This window comes from Eptatretus burgeri, chromosome 10 (assembly GCF_056783735.1).
Source record: "Eptatretus burgeri isolate ZD-2024b chromosome 10, Ebu_testis_v1, whole genome shotgun sequence".
In the NCBI taxonomy this organism is placed as follows: Eukaryota; Metazoa; Chordata; class Myxini; order Myxiniformes; family Myxinidae; genus Eptatretus; species Eptatretus burgeri.
In genome coordinates this window covers 40,274,442-40,293,611 of record NC_140970.1, presented here as the reverse complement: position 1 = coordinate 40,293,611, position 19,170 = coordinate 40,274,442, and the positions used below count along the sequence as shown (strand labels likewise).

Here is a 19,170-nt window from a genome sequence, read left to right as displayed (position 1 = left end):
ATCCATGACGATAGACGTGACAAGGGTCCTTGTTTTATTTTTTTGAAAATTACATACGCAGTTTTCTTTTCCTGGTTTGTGCGATCTGCTTTCACGACAAGATACTAATGTAAACGCACTAACAGTTTCTGCAATGTATTAATCCTCGGCAATGGCTGAAAACGAAGAGGTATGCAAACAGCACACATGGAGGTTGGATGTGGTGGGGTCTGTGCGTGCCTGCATGCCAGCAGGTTGGAGGAATGCGCATGGGTTGGGGCATGCATGCAGGCTGGCCTTTGCCTCGGGAGATAGCATGAGTTTTAATTTTTAAATGCTCCTGCGAGGTTTTACAAGGAACACGGCGGTTTTAAAAAATGTTGCTGTTTGGGTGCATTTTATCACGTTGGTAATGCTCTGGTGCGCTGCCTACCTGTTGTGTAGCAAAGTCAGCCCACACTAAGGATCTTTAGCTGAACCACTTTTAATGGCGTCTCTTGCTGCCCTCTCACAAGACAGCCCACAGACGTCAGTTCCACCTCGTCAATTCCGGTTCATCATGCATTCATTCATATTCATGTAACTCCCAATACCACACTACCCTCCCCTCATGCTACCTTCCCTTGCCCGTACGCTGACTTCATTCCGTTTGTGCTGCCTTCCCTCATCCTCCCCTCACGCTTTCTTCCTTGTCATTACACAGCCTTCCCCTCCCCTCAGGCTGCTTTCTTCCCCTCATCTCACGCTGCTTTCTTCCCCTCATGCTGCCCCCCCCGCTTTGCGCTCCCTCCCCACCCTCGTGCTGCCTTCTCCCCACTTGTGCTGCCTTCTCCCCCCCCCACGCTGCCTCCCCCCCAACGCTGCCTCCCCTCCCCATGCTGCCTTCCCCTCCCCTCGCCCTGCCTTCTGCTCCCCTCATGCTATCTTCCTCCCAAACCCCCTCACCCACCATTCAACCCTCCGGAGGTCGAGGAGATGAAGGGGTGTCAAAGAATGTGTGAATGGGACAATTTAAATATTTTTTTTTTTGCAATTTTTTTGTTTAACCCCCTAGTTTCCCCTCATATTGTTGTGGGCCGGGTATCGGCAGCGAGCGCGACTGCTAGATGGAGCAGTAGAGTCAGCTCCACCGAACACGCGGAATCTAGATCGTGCTCCTCGGAGAACTCCGAAAGGCACGGGTCCCTTACAGGACCGTGGTCACCAATGTTTCGGCGGCGTGAGGTAGGGTCCACTTGTCTAGCTCCAATTTACCTAAGTACTCACGCCGTCCAACTACCGGGGAAACCACACCCTCAGCCGACTCTATCTGATCCAAGTCGTGGGAACGGCTCGGATCTGGCGTAACCGAGGGGAGTTACCAGAGCCGTGCCGGACCAAATGTACATCTCCAGCAGCAACGGCCTTTTTAATCCACCAAGACGCACCTATCATACCACTCCACGCATCTATCATTTCCTTCATTGCTAAACCAATGAAGGAAAGGATGAGGATGAGCTGAAACATTCAACAAATGGATATTTATTTATAATAGGTGGGGAAGGAACACATAAAGGGCAGAGTTAAACCGACTATAAAGAATGCGAATAATGTACAGCAAAAGCACTTAACAGTTCTACTTAGACAAGACAGGCCCGCACACAGACACACACCCAAAGAAAAGAGATGGACCTCAACGGTCTTTACTGAAGGCCTCCAGCTCGAGGACAGGTGAGCTCGAGACCAGAGCCTTCTCAGACCTTCCCGCCTCGTGCAGTCTTCGACGTCCTGGGTCAGCGGGACTTGAACCCGCAGCTCGATGCCGCTGCAAACACCTGGTACGGAGGGCAGCGTCGGGATGCGACCAGACCAGCCTCGAGATGAGACGAGGTCAGCGCCAGCGACGAGACGAGATCAGACCAGCGCCAGCGATGAGATGAGGCCAGACCAGCATCGAGAGATCGATCCGAGAGCCTGACCACGCGCTCGAGCTGATGGAGAACCAGACAGACTCGCTCGAGCAGACCGGGCACAATTATTTGTCCTCCGTTCCTTCGTCGTCTTCTCGGGCGCGGTTCACTCATGCATGGCCTGCTCTCATTGGATGGACCGCATGTCACGGCCCCGCCTTCTTGCAAAGGCCGCCCTGGCTCTGATCCACTCGTCCCCCATTGGCCGCAAAATGACGCATTCTCTGATTTGGCGCCAGGCCATAAGGAAGCGCTCCGTGAGCGCGCGAACAGCACGGACGATTCCTCGAGCAGGCGTTGTTGTTGGCATTGTTGTTGTCGTAAAAAATCCTTACTATCAAAATAACTTCGCAGCGCATGTATGTAATTCCCATTAGACACAGGTAGGGGCCCTAACTAGAAACACACACTTATTGAAATAACTAAGCTATGGGGACGGCTGTCTGTCTGTGTGCGCAAGGCTTCCAAATTCGTAACAATATGTCTGGTGTTGGATTAATGGTTAGTGTGGTGGGTTTGGGATCCAAGGGTCCTGAAATCAAATCCTGCTTCGTCATTGAATTAATACCAGGTGGGGTTGACTCTGCCTGTCATCCTTCCAAGGTCGGCAAAATGAGTGCCAGCACGCTGGTATCCTGTGTCAGAGTGGTGACCTGTCCAGGATTGTGCCCAATAGCTTCAGAGATTGCTTAGGCAGCACCAACACTGTGCAGAGTATGGTCCCAATGGATTTGGATTTTCCCTCAAATCCCCCTATCAAACACATGTCCAGAACATCCCCTTCCCCTCTCTCCCCCATCCTCCTCTCTCCCTCCTCTATCCCAACTTTCCCTTGTCTTCCCCCCCCCCAACTATTTATATTCCCATCAGCGAAGCGACGAGGTGTGTGTGTGTGTGTGTGTGTGTGTGTGTGTGTGTGTGTGTGTGTGTGTGTGTGTGTGTGTGTGTGTGTGTATGTGTCTCATATATATATATATATATATATATATATATATATATATATATATATATATATATATATATATATATATATATATATTCCTACAGTATGTGCAGTACATGTGTATGCAGTTCTGAGTCACGCAGTGTTTTGAGCGGAAGCCCGCCTCCCATGGACCGGTATCAGTCCATGGTAAGGCCGTACTCATGGAAGCGGGTCCCTCCTCGAAGACATGTGGTACTACTACCATGCCTAAGGAGGGGGTTCCCCATGACATGGGTCCTACTCGCATCCCCCAGAATATCTTCATGGTGCTTGCGACCCACTGCGTCTGGCATAGCCCTCTCGGGGTAGTCTGTTGGGGTCGGTGATGGGCATTCCGCTGGCAACCTCAGACTCCTGACTTGGGTTGGCCTTGCTGTATGGGGTTAATCGCTGGGTCATTGCGTTCCTTGCGCTGCCGGCCCAGCAATCTCAGTGAGCACCATGCCTTGCATGCTTCCGGACAGATGGTCTTGCCCGTTACGCCAGTTGTGTGGATCCGATGGACTGGATCTTGATGCTGGGTCAACATTCGTCGCAGGTGACCATGAGTGAACCAATATTGGGATGATTCACGATTCCAAACTGCTACAGATGTCCACTCTGTGGCCTGGAGTTTCAGTCGATCGCCTCTGCACTGTGGTGGTCAACACCTGAAATGTGTTGGAGTGTGGAGGAGTGGGGAGAGTGGGGAGGACAACGGGACAGGACTGAAAACCTCCAGAATAGTTCTCTGGAATCAGGAAAGGTACCGGAGGATTGGAGAGTAGCAACTGTAACACCATTAATAAAGAAAGGATCCAGAGAAGAATTGGGAAACTTTTGACCTGTTAGTTTGGTTTCAGTTGTGGGGAAGGTGTTGGAGACATTAATTAAGGATGAGATGAGGTACTATTTAAATAAATATAACGTAATTAAAGGTAGTCAGCATGAGTTTACCAAAGGTAGTTCCTGTCTAACAAATCTTTTAGAGTTCTATGAGGCAGTGTCTGATTGGGTGGATGAGGGGAAGGCAGTGGACATTGTATATCTCGACTTTAAGAAGGCATTTGATAAGGAACCACATCGGAGGTTGTTAGCCAATGTGACGGCTTGTGGAGTGGCTGGTAAGGTGGCTAATTGGATTGCAAACTGGCTTAGTGGAAGGAAGCAAAGAGTGGCTGTGAGTGGGAGGATGTCTTGCTGGTTGGAGGTACGTAGTGGGGTACCTCGGCGATCAGTACTCGGACCATTACTATTCAGTATTTACATCAACGATTTGGATAATTGGTAAAGAGTAAGCTTTCCAAATTAGCAGATGACACAAAGCTTGGAGGTAAGGTGGATATCAGAGGGGGTGGTGATCAGATTCAGGAAAGTATTGATACTTGTATTGATTGGGCAAAAGACTGGCAGATGGAATTTAACCTGAGATGTTGGGGATGGTGTTGGGGATAGAGATTACAGGATGCAAGGGGTAATTTTTGAGTGTGTCACACAGGAGAAGAATCTGGGGGTGGTAATAGATATGGGAAGTAAGCAGGCAACACAATGCCAGGCAGCTGCAGGTAAAGCAAATAGGGTTTTCGGTTGTATTCGGAGGGGGAGCATTTACACATCAAAAGAGATGGTGTTAACATTGTACAGGAATTTAGTGAGGGCCACATTTAGAATATTGTGTGCAGTTCTGGTCACCACAGTTCCGGAAGGACATAGATGCCACAGAGAGGGCTGAGCGTAGGGCTACTCAATTGATTCCGGGCCTAGCTAGACTCAGCTATGAGGAGTGGCTGAAGGAGACGGGATTTTATTCACTAGAAAGGAGGCGGTTACGAGGAGATATGATAGAGATGTTTAAGATAATGAAATGTATCGATAAAATAAGTGCAGGTGAATTATTCCACAAAGTAGACAGTGACAGAACCAGGGGCCAGAGGTTGAGAGTGAAGAAGAGGGGAGTTAAGACGGTAGTAAGGGCAGGGGACTTTTATTCAGAGTAGTTAATGCATGGGATGGCCTCCCTAAAAAGGTAGTGGCAGCAGAAACAGTAGATAAGTTTAAATTAGAATTAGATAGATACCTGGAAGTTGAGATGGAGGGGTGTAGGGATGTTGATAGGACTTTAAGGTAGCTCGAGCATTGATGGGTGATTGTGTGCATCTGTACGGAGTGCTGTGGGTGGGGTTCTCGTCAAAGGGTGGTGTGGTTGATGTGTGCTTTTTACTCAAGACCATCGATGCCCTTGCCCCTAGCTTGCAAAGGGGGAAAAATACCAAAAATAAAAAAGAACTAGAAGGGCACTCGATGGAGCGCCCCCACCACATAATACCTCATCCATGAGAACATATCGGGCCCAATACATTTTTGAAATATTACGTGACACAGTAAGATATCGTGTTTAGCCTGGTGTTGGCGCAGTGGTTAGGGCAGCGGCTTGGGATCCAAAAGGTCCTGAGTTCAAGCCCCGTTGGGCCACTGAATTAATACACCAGGGGGTTGACTCAGCCTGTCATCCTTCCGAGGTCGGCGAAATGAGTACCAGTATACTGGGCCCGGTGTATACCCCGGTTAAAATTGGTGTACCATATCCCTGTGTCGTAAGAGGCGACCAGGGTTGCGTCAGGAAGGGCATCCGGCGTAAAACATGTGCCAAATCACGATGCAGATCATACGGATGATCCGCTGTGGCGACCCCTAACGGGAGCAGCCGAAAGAAGAAGACAGTAAGATATTGTGTTTGGCCCTACCTCTCAATGGTGAAGATCCACTTTAAATATTAAATAATTCTCGTTTGCAGATCCGAATCCGGATCTTCACCAAAATTGAATCAATTCTTCCTTGTCAGACACCCAACCTGTCCACCAAGTTTCATCCAAATCCGTCCACAACTTTTTGAGATATCCTGTACACAGACAGACAGACAGACAGACAGACAGACAGACAGACAGACAGACAGACAGACAGACAGACAGACACAAACGGGTGAAAACATAACCTCATTCAACCTCATTCATTATTCACATCTGGTGTTGATAAATTGGTTAGGTGTTGACGTGGTGCAGGCATGATGGGCTGAATGGCCTCCACCTGCGTCGAATTTCCTTGTCGTGATAAACACACGAGGTGGGAACGCCTCGTTCTGCGCATGCGCACGATCTTGGGGCGCGCGGCCGTTTTTCCGGCACCGCGCCCGCGCAACCCGCATCCTCCACGGAAGCTTCACGACAGCATTATGCACCCCCCCTCGTCAAGTTGTTTGCATCCTCGAATCCAAGCATTAATAAAGCGAAACAAAGAAATCCAAAAATACTGCGAACAATATTAACGTTCATGTTTTAACAAAAACGGGTGAACCCCTCAATTTTTACTTTATATCTAAAATCCTTCGCTGCGCGTCGCGGGGCGGATCACGGCGCCTTCTATTGGCCAGAGCGTCTCTCGGCGGCAGTATCGCGCACGCTGATTGGCTAATCCGCGTGACCTCGGGCTACTCGTGCCATCCGTCCCTGTCAGAGTCAGCAGCTGCTGTAGGTTCGAGGTAACCGCAGGTTCGGTTGCTGCTGCTGCTGCTGCTGCTGCTGCTGCTGCTGCTGCTGCTGCTGCTGCTGCTGCTGCTGCTGCTGCTGCTGGTGCTGCTGGTGGTGGTGGTGGTGGTGGTGGTTGTCCCGTGCGACGAACGATCCCTCCTGCCCGGTGCTTGCTCGGCCTCGGTACGCGCCAGCGTGTCCATATCTTTGCGTAAGCGATAGTCATGAGGCAAGAGGAATGATTGTCCGTGTAATGTGGTGTTCGTGACAGGATTGGGTTTCGGATTGTACGAGAGGGAAATACCTCAAGAATTATGAAATCTGATTCGATTACAATGGGGAATGCGGAAATGTGAGGGTGGGGTAGAGGATTTTCATTAGGGTATTTATAGATGGAGTTCGGAAGAGATAAATAATACTGATTTAACGGTGAATGTACAGTTGGATATGTGTGGTGGAGGGACCAGGGATCAGGAACCCTGAATATTTTATTGAGGGGTGGGGGGGAGGGAGTGGGTGGAGAGAGATTCGTGTCGGGGAGGAATGTTGTTGGAGAGCAGGGCGACAATTTAGATTGGGTTGGGGGTGACTGAGTTGGGGTAAGTGCGAGGTGGGGAAGGGCATCAGGGGATGAGGATGAGTACGATGTGGGGAAGGGCAGTTGGGGGGTGTGACTGTGAGGTGGGGAAGGGCAGTTGAGGGGTGTGACTGTGAGGTAGGGAAGGACAGTTGGGAGTGTGCCTGTGAGGTGGGGAAGGGCATTTGGGGGCGGGGGGTGTTACTGCAAGGTGAGGAAGGGCAGGTTGGGGTGAGTGCGGTGTGGCGAAGGGCAGTTGGGGGTGTGACAATGAGGTGGGGAAGGGCAGTTGGGGGGTGTGTGACTGTGAGGTGGGGAAGGGCTGTTAGGGGGATGGGAGTGTCTGCAAGGTGGGTAAGGGCAGTTGGGGGGTGTTATTGCCAGGTGGGGAAGGGCAGGTGGGGAGTGACTGTGAAGTGGGGAATGGCAGTTGTGGGGGATGAGTATGAGGTGGCGAAGGGCAGTTGGGGGGTGTGACAGTGATGTGGGGAAGGGCAGTTGGGGGTGTGTGACTGTGGGGGGAGGGGTGTGGCTGCAAGGTGGGGAAGGGCAGGTGGGGGTGAGTGCGAGGTGGTGAAGGACAGTTGGGGGGTGTGATTGCGAAGTGGAGAAGGGCAGTTGGGGGTGTGTGACTGTAAAGTGGGGAACGGCAGTTGTGGGAAGTGTGACTGCAAGGTGGGGAAGGGCAGTTGGGGGTGTTGCTGCAAGGTGGGGACAGGGGCAATTGGGGATTGTGATTGCGAAGTGGGTAAGGGCATTTGGTGGGGTGCTACTGTGAGGTGGAGAAGGGGATTTGGGGGGGGGGTGTTACTGCGAGGTGGGGAAGGGCATTTGCTTGGGGATGACTGTGAGGTGGGGAAGAGCAGTTAAGGGGGGTGGGGTGACTGCGAGTTTGGGAAGGGAGGTTTGTGGGTGTGACTGCGAGGTGGGGAAGGGCAGTTGGGAGTGTGACTGCGAGGTGGGGAAGGGTAGTTTTGGGGGGGTGCCTGTGAGGTGGGGATGGCAGTTGGGGGTGTGACCACGGTGGGGAAGGGCAGTTTTTGGAGATGTAACTGCGAGGTGGGCAAGGGCAGTTGGGGTGACTCTGAGCTGAGGAATCACAATTGTCATTGACTGTAATGGGGATGTGTAATTGGGGAGGAGTGTTAGATGGGGACATGCATTTTGGGGGGGGGGGGTGAAGTGAATTTGGGGATGTACAGATGAAGGGGGAAAGTGCAATTGTGAGGGGAGAGAGATGTGAGGTTGGGACACAGTTGAGGTGCGTTTGGGGAATGCGAGGTGGGGGTCCCAGTGAAGAGGCATATGAGGGTTATTTCGTGAGGAAAGGTATTGTTGGTGGGATATCAGGGTATTTATTAATGAGGTGTATTGGTGTTCTCTTTTTGTTGATCCCCAAAAAACATTATTAATTCTTGTTCAGCTTTATTTGTTTTTGGACCCTCGGGCATTGTTTTTTGTTTTAACCTTCATGCTTGAGACACATCTTTGATCCCATTCTTGCCCAAATGTTGTCATAATAAGCTTTCTCCGTTATCCCTGCCGATATTTTTTGTCTGTTTCTTTGTTTGTTTGTTCAAAGCTTCATGTGTACACTATGCGATGATTGATGAGCCTTTTTATCCTCCAATATTTTAGTCCATTTTCTTCACTTGCTGGGAAGATAAATCCTTTTGGAACAATTTGTTGAATTCTGGAAGTGGTCGTTGCAGAGCTACACGTAGGCAGACTGCAGTTATGCTTTTGTTGTTTGCGGTTGTAGTTTGCCCCTGTTGAGGCTCCCTCGTGGTTCCCTCCTGGCCTCTGAAAGTGAGATGACTCGTCATTGCTGAGGCATTTGGTTGTGTCTGTTATTTTTGGCTTGTTATTTATCTGCCCTTGCCCAACGCGTGATTATTTTTGATAACAATGTTTTGCCATGACTAATTTTCTGTCGGCTCGCAGGATACGATGGCCTAGCTCGAGGTATGTGCGCTCGCCTCTGAGCTGTCTCGCCCGGGTTTGAATCTTGACCCAGCTATAAACTGCCATCATGTTGTTTCCCCAGGCAGGGTGATTCGTCAATGTGTGTGCGCCGTCGTCCCTCGGACGTACGTTAAACCGTGCAACCCGTGTGCCGGAATTAGCCAGTGAACGTCGTCCTTCGTGAAGAGTAGGTGAACTATTGCCAGCACCTGGCCAAATTCCAGTCCTGATGTATTCACTGCTCGGAAGGCAACGGCAAACCAGCCAACATTAACCCCCTGCCATTTGGCAGCACCATCGCTCTGTGAAAAGTATAGTCCATCTCATCTCATCAATTTTCCACACGTGATGGAGGAACATTCCACACACACACGTCCTTTGTCGAACATGACCACTGACACCGATTTTTATTTTTGGAGGCCTTCGCTCAACTTTTTATTCCTTAAAAGCCAGACAAGGGTTCGTTGTAAAATGAAGAATTAGTCTTATTGGTGAAGGCCCGTGTTGGTGGGTAGTTGTCCAAATGGACACACAATCTACACAACGTCGATCGAGGTATGCTAACCGCGTAGGGAGCGTTCGGGCGTTAACCCTTCTTCGTCAGAGTTGACCATTTTGTTTTTTTTCCGAAGAAGAGTTAACGCTGGAAACGTCAGCTTCTCCTCGCTTCCCACGGTGGAGGGAATTGTCTTCCTGTTACCATGGTGACCGTTGATATCATCACCATCATTTCAGATCAGCCACCTGTTTGACACCACTGCAGCGTGATCCCACTTATTCTTTCTGAAATGTGTTTTTGGGTGTAATTGTGCGACTATCCATACTACGAATGCCCCCGGACCGCACCGCTTGATCGCACTACCACAAGCTCAATACCTCGTCATTACTACACGGTATGATGACTAGATGGCAATTACAACTCTATGCCTGGTGTTGGCTTAATGGTTAGGGTGGTGGGCTTTGGATCCTGGGGTCCTGAGTTCAAATCCCACTCAATCCCACCTGAGTTGAATTAATACCAGGCAGAGTTGACTCTGCCTGTCATCCTTCCGAGGTCGGCAAAATGAGTGCCAGCTTGCTGGTATCCTGTGTCGGAGTGGTGACCCGTCCAGGATTGTGCCCAACAGCCAAGGTGACTACTTAAGCAGCACCGACGCTCTGCACAGAGCATGGTCCCAATAATCTCTCCTCCTCCTGAAAGCCGAGCACTCTTCTTTTGACTGGGGTTAAACCCCCGTTGAATTCGGCATTGTAACATCGTCCTTGGTTCGTTGTCGATTCTCCCGCCAAATTCCTCAGTAGTCCTAGTCCGTCGTGGTGATGATTGATTAAATGGTCGGATGGAGGTTGTTGAAGTCATGCTGTGCGCACCGCAGTCTGTGGCCAAATTGATGTGCCGCTTGTTTCATGCAGACTCTCACCCCAGTGCTGTTGTGCACCCAGCTTTAAATGAGGAACTACAGACTGATCTTCTGCCACAATCTGAAGCAGCCATAGTTTGCTTTTGCTCTCCCTGGGGTTCTGCAACCATGGGGGAAAGTGGACTCACTGTATCAGCATGTACTTCATTGGCTGAAAGCTTCCAGGTGGTAAGTTATCCACACTATTTGTTTAAAATGACAATAACAACCTAATTCCCCAGGTTGCAACTTGCTGACTTTTTTTTCCCCCCCTCTTTTTCCTTTTTCAATTTCTGATTGTTGGTTCATGCGCACCAGCCACAGTGACCACTATATTCATTATGTCTGTCTGTCTGTCTGTCCAGAGCATAACTCCGTGGACTTTGATCCGATCTTGATGAAACTTGGTTATGTGTTCGATATCAATGTCTAGTTGTGTTTTCCTGGATGAGGGCGTGTTATGCCCATTGTGGGCGGAGCCACGCCCAAAAAATAGCCATTTTTAGGGGGTAGTTGGATTAAAAATCTATCTTCTCGGGAATTCACTGAATGGAATGGGTTCTTCGGTATTTGAATAGCAAAATGAATTATCTAAAACTTGTCCGATTTTTGCATTTTCATCCCAAGGTCAAGGTCAAAAACTTAGAAAATTGCGAATTTTGACATAAAAATCATACGACCGCCCAAACTTTGAGAGCGAGGATGACAATATTTTGTATGCATAATTTTGAGGTCATTCCCCACTTAAAGTCTTGAAACCATTTTGCTCTATCTCGAACACCTTGCCCGTGGCGCCCCCTTCAAGTTTGTTTTTATGCTGATTTCATCAAAGTATGGATAATCCGAGGAGTGTGAAATGCCATATAGCCTAAATGACGTTATATTGTTCCTGGAATGTTCCAGAGGAAGTTTTGCACCAAAGGTCATAATCCTTGACCTTTGACCTTTAAAGGCCACAAAGGTCAAATTTTCAAAGTTGTGGGAATCGAACCGGGTTTTCGACCTCCTTCGACGAACTAACTCCAATAAGCTATAGCCCGTATCCTGTTTCCTTATTTTAATGTCCACAACATTGTTTTGTGACCTTTAAAGGTTATGCAAAGGTCAAATTTTGAAAGTTGTTGAACGAAACCGGGTTTTCGACATTTTGCAATAATAACCTGTCACCCGTACCACATCATGTTGATCATTTTTATAACTTGGTCAAAAATTATCACATTGTCTCATCCTTGACTTCTGAAACAATCTACATCGTCAAAACCGCTCGTGAGCCATCGTCGTCTTCAGACTTGTTGTTGTTTTGTTGTCGTTTTTGAAACCCACGTTCTGCAGACGTAAATATGGTTTCGCTGTTATGTCTCCGTCACCTGCCATTTCACTCGCTTCGGGCAAAACGAAGAAAGCCTGAGACTGCTTTGCCTGCAGCCTGAGAGTCGAGGCTCGATGCCAGGCTGGGGGTGATGTGTGGCTTGCCTTTGATGTGGTGTTTTGTGCGTCGGAGCGCACAACAAGCATCCGTCGCATTGACATTGCAATTTCAAAATGGCGGGAGAGCACTTGTTCACTTGCAGCTGCGTGCTCTTCGTGTCCCGTTAACGAGGTTTCCTTCAATCGTGCTCCCTGAGCCTGATCACAGCGATCCAGACGTGTGTGTGTGTGTGTGTGTGTGTGTGTGTGTGTGTGTGTGTGTGTGTGTGTGTGTGTGTGTGTGTGTGTGTGTGTGTGTGTGTGTGTGTGTGTGTGTGTGTGTGTGTTTTGTCGCACCTCTCGCCGCCCAACGTGGGACGAGCTTCTGCTTCAATGGTGGAATTTTAATCGGCCCAAACGATTTGCCCCCTCACCGATGTTCGTGACTCTTTTAGTCTTGATTTTGCTTCTTTCTTGACGACCTTTGCGTTTCGTCACCCGTAGAAATGGGCGCATTCCGGGCTCGGGGGATGATCCGTTCGGTTCATCGAACGGAGACCTGCTTGGGTGAGGCTTCCTTTAAATATCCCTGCGCACTGTATGCTTCGGCTCACGGTCACGTGATCATTTCTCGAGCCGGCGATGCGATTGGCCGTTTGCGGTCACGTGACGCGCAGCTGACTTCTCCCCCCCCCCCCCCGCCCCCACCCCGAGCGACGTGTGTAAGCTTCCGCAAAGGAAGGAGGCCCGTGCGACGCCTCGCGTTCAAGCGTGCGACCGATTGGCTTGCAGTCATGAGACGTTTTGGCAAGAAAAGAAAGTTCCGTCATTTGCATTTGAATTGCAGGCACATTGTGGCCGAGTAAAGTCGATGAGGTGGTAACGGTAATTTCGGCACCGCACCGCCGGCCACGGCTCGGCCGATTCATCCCGGCACATTCCCGCTGGGCTCGATCCAGGCCAAACACACACACACACACACACATTTCGCCTGTTCCGAGCATGGGGGCAGGAGCGGCCCTGAGGCTGTGCGTGAGTATCAGCGTGTGCTTTTGACGGCATGCATTTCCAAAACAAATTAAAATCGCGCCGCTGGGCACACACGATGTCCAGGCGGATCCTTCTTGCCGACGTCGCATTCCTTGGGAATTGTGTAATTTTATTTTCTTCTTGAAAGCAAAGTATCCCCACGGCGTCCTTGTCCGTCGTGATTTGGAAACTTTTCGTGTGTTCCTGTGCGCGTCAATCCCCGATATGTTAAATATTGGTGTTCATGACCTTCAATTCCTTTTTATATCGTCACTTTGTGTTTTGTTTTGTTTTATTATTTTATTTATTTATTTCCAAAGAAACGACCCACGATGTATGTTGATCATGCGATCGCATTTGATTGCTCTGATTGCTCTGTCTATCCGATTGCTGCCAAGAGTAAATGATGTGCTGCTGCATTGCCCTAGTTATGCATTTTAACTTTTACATTTCAAATATTTGAAAGTTTCCTGCTCTCCTTGCACTGTTTCCCTCAAAGCTTCATTGTGAACGTGTGTAAGCACGTCGGATGTTTAACTTAACTGCCAAAGTGAAGTTGTTAAAATGAAAACATTGAACACTAATTGAGGCTCATTAAATTGCTAAATTACGGCAGAGCTTGGAAAATTAACATACCCATGATGAAGAGATGGGAGGAGTGAGATGGCTGGTTGGAGTGAGATTGATAGATATGGGAAGGGGGAGTGAGATGGATAGATTTGGGAGTGGGGAGTGAGATGGCTGGTTGGGAGTGAGATAGCTGGTAGGGAGTGAGATGGAGCGATATGGGAGGGGGAGTGGGAAGTGAGATGGCTGGTAGGTAGTGAGATGCATCAATATGGGAGGGGAGGGAGGAGTGGGGAGTGAGATGGCTCGATATGGGAAGGGGGGAGATAGCTGGTAGGGAGTGAGATTGATATATATGGGAAGGGGAGTGAGATGGATAGATTTGGGACTGGGGAGTGAGATGGCTGGTTGGGAGTGAGATAGCTGGTAGGGAGTGAGATAGCTGGTAGGGAGTGAGATAGCTGGTAGGGAGTGAGATGGATCGATATGGGAGGGGGGGAGTGGGAAGTGAGATGGATCGATGTGGGAGGGGGTTGGGAGTGGGGAGTGAGATGGATTGAGGTGGCTGGTGGGGAGTGAGGTGGCTGGTGGGGAGTGAGGTGGATCGATGTGGCTGGATGGTGGGGAGTGCGGTGGCTGGATGGTGGGGAGTGCGGTGGCTGGATGGTGGGGAGTGCGGTGGCTGGATGGTGGGGAGTGCGGTGGCTGGATGGTGGGGAGTGCGGTGGCTGGATGGTGGGGAGTGCGGTGGCTGGATGGTGGGGAGTGCGGTGGCTGGATGGTGGGGAGTGCGGTGGCTGGATGGTGGGGAGTGCGGTGGCTGGATGGTGGGGAGTGCGGTGGCTGGATGGTGGGGAGTGCGGTGGCTGGATGGTGGGGAGTGCGGTGGCTGGATGGTGGGGAGTGCGGTGGCTGGATGGTGGGGAGTGCGGTGGCTGGATGGTGGGGAGTGCGGTGGCTGGATGGTCGGGAGTGCGGTGGCTGGATGGTCGGGAGTGAGATGGATAGATATGGGAGGGGGCGGAGATTATATCTATATTTCTATAATATATATATATATATATATTTCTATTATATATATATATATATATATATATATATATATATATATATATATATATATATATATATATATATGAGAGGTAGGAAGGTGGATGGGGAGAGTGGTCATTCTGGAGGTGGCAGGGTGGTGAAGTGAGTGGTCGGTAGGGAAAAAGAGGATGGAGGAGAGGGTGAACAGTGGACATCGAATATTAAACCTGCTGACATTGATAGCTTGCAAGAGTTGAAAAAACAATCACGGGTACTCGAGTGGAAGTAAAGGGTACATAGGAATAGGGATGAGTGCATTATTGGAGCTGGAGTGCTTTGCAGAGAATGTTATCGGATGAATATGTGCCACAATGGCTGTAACTTCAGAACTAGCTTGCCATGTGTAGTTTCACTGCTGAACGGAAATAAATTGTTTCGTAATCTTGCCAGGTCCGATGTACTTTGCGAGTAGAAAATGTGACTGATTCTCACTGGTGGAGTTAGTTGTCGTTGTTTATTTGGCTTGACAAGGTAAGAGGATCAGATGTCATTAGTTTGAATGTGAACTTACAGTGGAACACCAACCTTATTGAAAAATAAAGCTTAAAATGTCAACTTCGCTGTAATGAAGGTAATGCCATTGCAGTTACGTAATTTTTTTTTAGTACATTTTAATCTCTTTCAACCTTAAAGGGCGCACGTATTCTTTTTGACTATTTTTGTTTGCAACGTGTTTTTGGCTACACATGCGCTCAAACGGCATGTGCATCCGCATACCAAATATCCTTGCATACCAGATGTATTCTTTAACACCTCCCCCCTACACCAGCGAGCAAAGGGCTCGTGTCGTGCTCATGAAGACACTCGACCAAATGCACCTGCACCGCAACCACCAGTGACGACAAATGAACAAACCAGTTCGGTGCCCGTGGCCTGTTCCTTCGGCGTACCCCTCAGCGAGCAGCTGATGTCAGGCAAGCCTGTGCCTGCTCTCCTGCAGACACTCGCAGATTATCTGGAAAGGAATGGTGAGGATGGACATGATGTATCATTATCTTGATGAAAAAACTGACATTTTCCAATTCTCGCTTTTCAATGGCTGGTAGTATTTTTTTTTTGTTTCTTTTTTTCCCTTTTGTGTGAGTCTTTTATGACAAACTGTCAAATCGGTGCTTCGCAGGCAGGGCTTTGCATCAATGAATGTGCCTTCTTCACATTCATTGATTGATGTTCAGTTGCGGCCCGTCTGCTCGCATTTGCTATTGGACGTAGAGGCATTGCCAAACCGTGCAGTGTATTCCTTGCCACGAGACTACTTCAGCAGCACTGACGCCTCAGCTAGGCTATGGAGCAAGATGATGATTATTATTAAGCAAGATTTTGTTCCTATATTACGTCCACCACCGAGGGTGGATGGAGGTTATGTTTTCACCCCTGTCTGTCTTTGTTTGTTTGTTTGTTTGTGTCTGTCTGTCTGTCTGTCTCTGTCGGCAGGATATCTCAGAGTTATGGATGGATTCGGACGAAACTTTGTGGACACGTTGGGTATGTGACGAGGACTAATTGATTCGATTTTTGAGATCTGGAAATGAATACGATCTTTTTAAAAATAAAATTCAGTGATTCCTCACCATTAATGGATGGGGCCCAAAAAACGATATGTAGCATGATATCTCAAAAAGTTGTTGACGAGTTATGACGAAACGAGGTGAATGAGTTGGTTAGGTGTCATGAATAAGTGGATTTGATTTTGGTTCATGTCTGGATCCAGACGCAGCCTATCAGTGGTATAAAAAATGCAAACTGTTCAGCCTGGTGGAGGTATGCGCTCTCCAGCGTGCCGTTCTCGTTGTTTGTTGTGATCATGCTTTTGTTAAAAACTTGTTGGTCTCCCCATCATACCACGTTATCTTCTTCCTTCTCCTTCAAGACAAACTTTCCTTCTTCATTCTTTCATCTGGCTCCTACTTCCATAGCACCCACTTTTTAAAAAAATCCATTTTGGTGCACAGATGGATCAATACTCTGGATATATTTGCCTCCAAATAAATGTTTGTATAAAGGTGACATGAGCATTTTGCTCCAGCATCACCTTTTTATGGCCATCTTACCCCTGTTTTGGAGTTGATGTATTATTTATTTTGTTTTTTGTTGTTGATAAAATAAGATCACTATTACCTCTTCCTTCAATAAAATTAACATTTTGTTAATCTATCTATAATTCCAGCAGTGTGTGTGTGTGTGTGTGTGTGTGTGTGTGTGTGTGTGTGTGTGTGTGTGTGTGTGTGTGTGTGTGTGTGTGTGTGTGTGTGTGTGTGTGTGTGTGTGTGTGTGTGTGTCCGCGTCCGCGTCCGCCGTTTCTCGACAACCGCTGGTCCGATCTAATTGAAACTTGCCAGGTATATTTCTGGGGACCTGAGGATGTGCCTTTTCAAGGTTTGATATTAATCGGACAAGTGCTTCCCAAGTTATGGCCATTCATTTACCAAACTAATGATAGACACGTCGTTGCGTGAGCGTGGCCGATGGGAAAGGGAAGCTCAGCCGCGTTCGCCATTACGTGTTACAACGTACGGACTTCCGGATCCATTACAGGTTACAACGTACGGACTTCCGGATAATGATGACTTCATGTATTCTAATAATTTCTCGATTTCTTATGCGCATTTATAGATAAACACAATGCCCCAAGTTACGATCGTTTTCATTTTAGACGGTGTATAAATTTCGGTAACATCAGAGTGCTGGTATGCTCCGAACCAGGAAGTAATTTTTTTCTCTCTCTCTTCTCTTTTTGTTTTTCCTTGCCACGACATTGCGAAAAGGTAAAATACGTTGGCGCTAATTGAATAATTGGGTATTAAAACGAAATTGCGAATAATCGTAACTGCGAATAATATTCGAACTTCCGGGCCACGCACGTACGGGCACTCGAGAGCGAACAAACGGCCTACGTGGTTGTTGTTTGTTGCTCGTGGTTTGAATATTTATTAATTTTTATTTTTTTTTATGGGCACGTACTAGTACATTGAAATGGTATCATCCATCACAGTTGAGCAAACTGAGCTGTAATTTTTGTGGCTCTTATATTTGCTATTGTTCTACTTTACAGGTCTGAGCGAGGCCGGTTTGTTTCGTGTGAGCGGAAGCGCACGTATGGTGGAAGAACTGCGATGTCGGCTTGAGAATGGGGAGGTGGTTGATTGGGACGGTTTGGGAGACATCGCCTCTGCCGCAAGTGTCTTCAAGCTGTTTCTGCGAGAATTGCCGGATGCAGTTGTACCGTGGAGGTTTAACCTGCAGCTTGTGCAGACGTATAAAGGTGAATTGAGTGAAATGAGTTAATCTGCAGCTCCCTCCCCTCCCCCATTTAATTATTTATTCCTCTCACACCCTTCATTAGCATCCTCCTATTTGGTACATATGCATCAGGGGAATTGAGGTGGTGAGAGATTTGATTGAGAAAAGTAATGATAGGTGATGCAGGAGTGGGGAAAGAAAGTCAGTGAAGGGGGGAAGGATTAGGAAGGGGGGCATGTATGGGAACGTGAATGGGGGGGGGGAGGGGTGTTCAAAATTTCACCTAATTTACATATGTAATAAATCGATGGTCCCCTTAAAACAAATCCTTCCACAGTCACTGCCATTTCTATTTCCATGTCTCACCTCAGAGTACAAAGTGGACAATACTCAGCTGAGCTGTGCATTAGCGACTTCACTTGGTGAGCTTCCCAGCCCAAACTACAGCCTCTTGCGTTTCCTGTGTTACTTCTTGACACGAGTGGCAACACAAAGTAGTACCAACAAGATGCCAGCTGCCAATCTCGCCACTGTATTTGGACCTTGCATCTTTCGGTAAGCCTTGCACATTGGTAATAATATATTACCTAGATACAATGAAGTTTGGTCATTTGTAAGTTATGCTTATCTAAATGTCACATGCACACATAATTATTCCACTTTGGAGACTGGGGAGTTATTTCCCAGAATGCACTGGGTACCGGCGGTACTATTTATATAGTGATGGTGATTTTTCTCTCTACAGTTAGTGGGGCACTTTTCGGGAGAAATTTTCTCACCCCAAGGAATGCCAACCCATGCCGTTTGTCCTTGCTTTGTCCTCTGAAGGCTGGGCATCAAGCAAGGAAGCAGTACATATCATTTTAAAAGCTTTTTAAAATTATTCGGCCATGGTTGGAATCAAAATGTTTACCGTCCAGATTTGGAATGCACGCTCTAACCATTATGCCACGGAGTCTGCTCTTACAAGGAAAGGAGAGAGAACAAAAGAACTCTAAGAAGATCAGATTTTTTAAGAGAGATATTAAGCATTAATTGTGCTGGCAGAATGGCCTAAATGTACGCACACTCGCCTTTAAGCTGTCTCACCTGGGTTCAAATCTCAATTCAGCTATAAGCTGTCATCCTCTTGCAGACAAGGTGTGCCATCCCTCGGATGGACGTTAAACTAGCGTCCCATCTGCCAGCATTCGTTGGTGTACATTAAAGATCCCATAGTGTCCTTCGTGAAGAGTGGGCGAGCTATCGCCAGTACCCTGAACAAATTCTAAAAGTTCCTGCATGAACTGTTGAATTGAATGTCGTGCTTGGTCTGCCGATTCGTGACAAACTTGGTTCTAATCCCCACTCCAGCCCCAACCCCACAACAATTTGGTAATAATTGTGCCCATTAAAGAAAGATGATGAAGATAAAACCTTAATCGTTGATGTGGTGATTTTTCAAAGGCAGCAAATTCCACAGATGAGGCTTATACCT

General features: G+C 48.1%; 1 protein-coding gene across 1 annotated transcript in view; it reads left to right on the top strand.

Moving 5' to 3' along the window:
- The first annotated feature begins 6,355 nt into the window (after positions 1 to 6,355).
- LOC147018382 (protein FAM13A-like) overlaps positions 6,356 to 19,170 on the top strand; it is a 94,191-nt gene continuing 81,376 nt past the window's right edge. The window contains exons 1-5 of the mRNA XM_085897969.1: positions 6,356 to 6,599; positions 10,372 to 10,547; positions 15,223 to 15,421; positions 17,506 to 17,715; positions 18,065 to 18,248. Coding sequence (XP_085754095.1) covers positions 10,488 to 10,547; positions 15,223 to 15,421; positions 17,506 to 17,715; positions 18,065 to 18,248 — 653 coding nt within the window. The 5' untranslated portion in view covers positions 6,356 to 6,599; positions 10,372 to 10,487. The remainder of the gene's footprint in view (positions 6,600 to 10,371; positions 10,548 to 15,222; positions 15,422 to 17,505; positions 17,716 to 18,064; positions 18,249 to 19,170) is intronic.